The sequence below is a fragment of the Melampsora larici-populina genome, assembly GCF_000204055.1.
Source record: "Melampsora larici-populina 98AG31 unplaced genomic scaffold MELLAscaffold_90, whole genome shotgun sequence".
In the NCBI taxonomy this organism is placed as follows: domain Eukaryota; kingdom Fungi; phylum Basidiomycota; class Pucciniomycetes; order Pucciniales; family Melampsoraceae; genus Melampsora; species Melampsora laricis-populina.
In genome coordinates, this window is record NW_006768854.1 from 127,435 (window position 1) to 129,201 (window position 1,767).

The following is a 1,767-nucleotide window of genomic DNA, read 5'->3' on the forward strand; positions in this document are numbered from 1 at the left end:
TAGAGAAAAACTGAGAACGTTCTCCCAGTTTCCCAGTTTCACAATTACAGCCAAAATCGAAAACTGGGAAACTGGGAAAAAACGGGAAAAAACTCCCAGTTTCTACTTTGTATCCCCTAATTACTACTCAAGCACACAATCTCACTACCAGATCACAAATCTCACTACTAAAGTAAGTAAATTACTACTCAAGCACACAATCTCACTACTGAACTAAATATATTACTACTCAAGCACACAATCTCACTACCAAATCACAAATCTCACCATCATACAACCCACTACCCTTACACACATATCACGATCAGATCGTATATGACCACTTGACCTCCAAATGTCACGACCAGTACAATCCCATCCATATCACGACTCCACTCCCAAAATCTCACAACTTCAAGAATTACTGGTATCCTTGCGATAAGCAAATCATACTACATCAGGTGTTGATGTACTTCCACCTCCTTCTACCTTGCTCTTCTCAACTTCGCAACTAGTCTACAGCACCCTAAATACGTCGTACCAATAATGAACCCACAACAGAACAAATATGAATTTCCAGTACCTGATATTATTGAGATTCATGACAAGGATCGTCGCAAGATGGACAAATACGTGGCATCATTTCCAGCGACAAATCACGGCTATCGCATCCGAATTGGCAACTCACAACTTACCAGCAGTGCTGTTACAAAGTACGACTGTTATCGATTGGGCTATCCCCCTGCAAGCGTTGCAGCAACAACAAAATCAGCACGAATCGGATGTCCATTTGAAATCAACACCCGATACCTTTACCAAACCTCCTCTTGGATTCTTATCCATACTCACCTCGGTAACAATCACCCCCCCGACCCAGCTGTGAAACCTCGCAAGAAGTCCAAGAAGCCGAACGCGCCTCCCATTCTAGCTCCAGGAGTTTGTCTTGACAACGACACAGAACGGCTCGGCGCAAATCCTCTTGACGCCAATCCTCTCGATAATGACATGTCAAACTTGATTCAACAGCCACCTCAAGAACAGCAGCCGTATCACTCAAATGATCATATGACCTTGACGAAACCCATTCTCGTAACTCGACCCGCACAGCCGATCTATGCCATTGAAACCGATCTCAAGTCGCTGGAATCGGTCGACACCACTATCCCCAATCTCAGAGCCCAACTATGCGCTATGGCTCCAGATTGTCGGCAGGATGTACTGATGAAGATCCAAACGATCATCAAGAATGAACACATCATCAACAATGAAGCAAAGTTACCTGTTTCATTTGTACCCGACCCACAACAGGTACGCACCCAACTCCACCCCAACCGCACCCTATTTGGCTATCTGACCTGTTTCTTTGTATGTAGAAATTGCTCTACGAATCGTACAACGAGACCCAAACGTCACCTCACACCGCCCTAGACGTAGGCCTCCAGGAAGAACCCTCGGTACGCCATCCTATTCAAATGTGGACACAGAAAGTGATATGCTTATTGCCCTCATTCCAATCAACGTGTTCTTCTAGGTCGATACACTTATCGAAGACTTATGTGGTCCATCAGCAGAAGTTACAGCCTCCACCTTCAACTTCGAAGACCTCCTCATCTCTTCTCAGCCGACACTCGAGGATCTGCAACCAGTTGATAACAAGAACAAGCCAGTTACACAACCTTCACCTCCAACGACTTCCCATGATACCCCAACCGGAGGAAAGAGCGGACAATCGTCACCAGCGGCACCAGTCGATTTACCACTACATTCACCCGAAGCGAAATTGACTGC

At 45.6% G+C, this 1,767-nt stretch overlaps 1 protein-coding gene across 1 annotated transcript in view; it reads left to right on the forward strand.

Moving 5' to 3' along the window:
• Positions 1-525: 525 nt before the first annotated feature.
• MELLADRAFT_113653 (uncharacterized protein) overlaps positions 526-1,767 on the forward strand; it is a gene marked incomplete at both ends in the record, with an annotated part of 2,462 nt that continues 1,220 nt past the window's right edge. The window contains 3 exons of the mRNA XM_007418373.1: positions 526-1,287; positions 1,353-1,433; positions 1,511-1,726. Coding sequence (XP_007418435.1) covers positions 526-1,287; positions 1,353-1,433; positions 1,511-1,726 — 1,059 coding nt within the window. The remainder of the gene's footprint in view (positions 1,288-1,352; positions 1,434-1,510; positions 1,727-1,767) is intronic.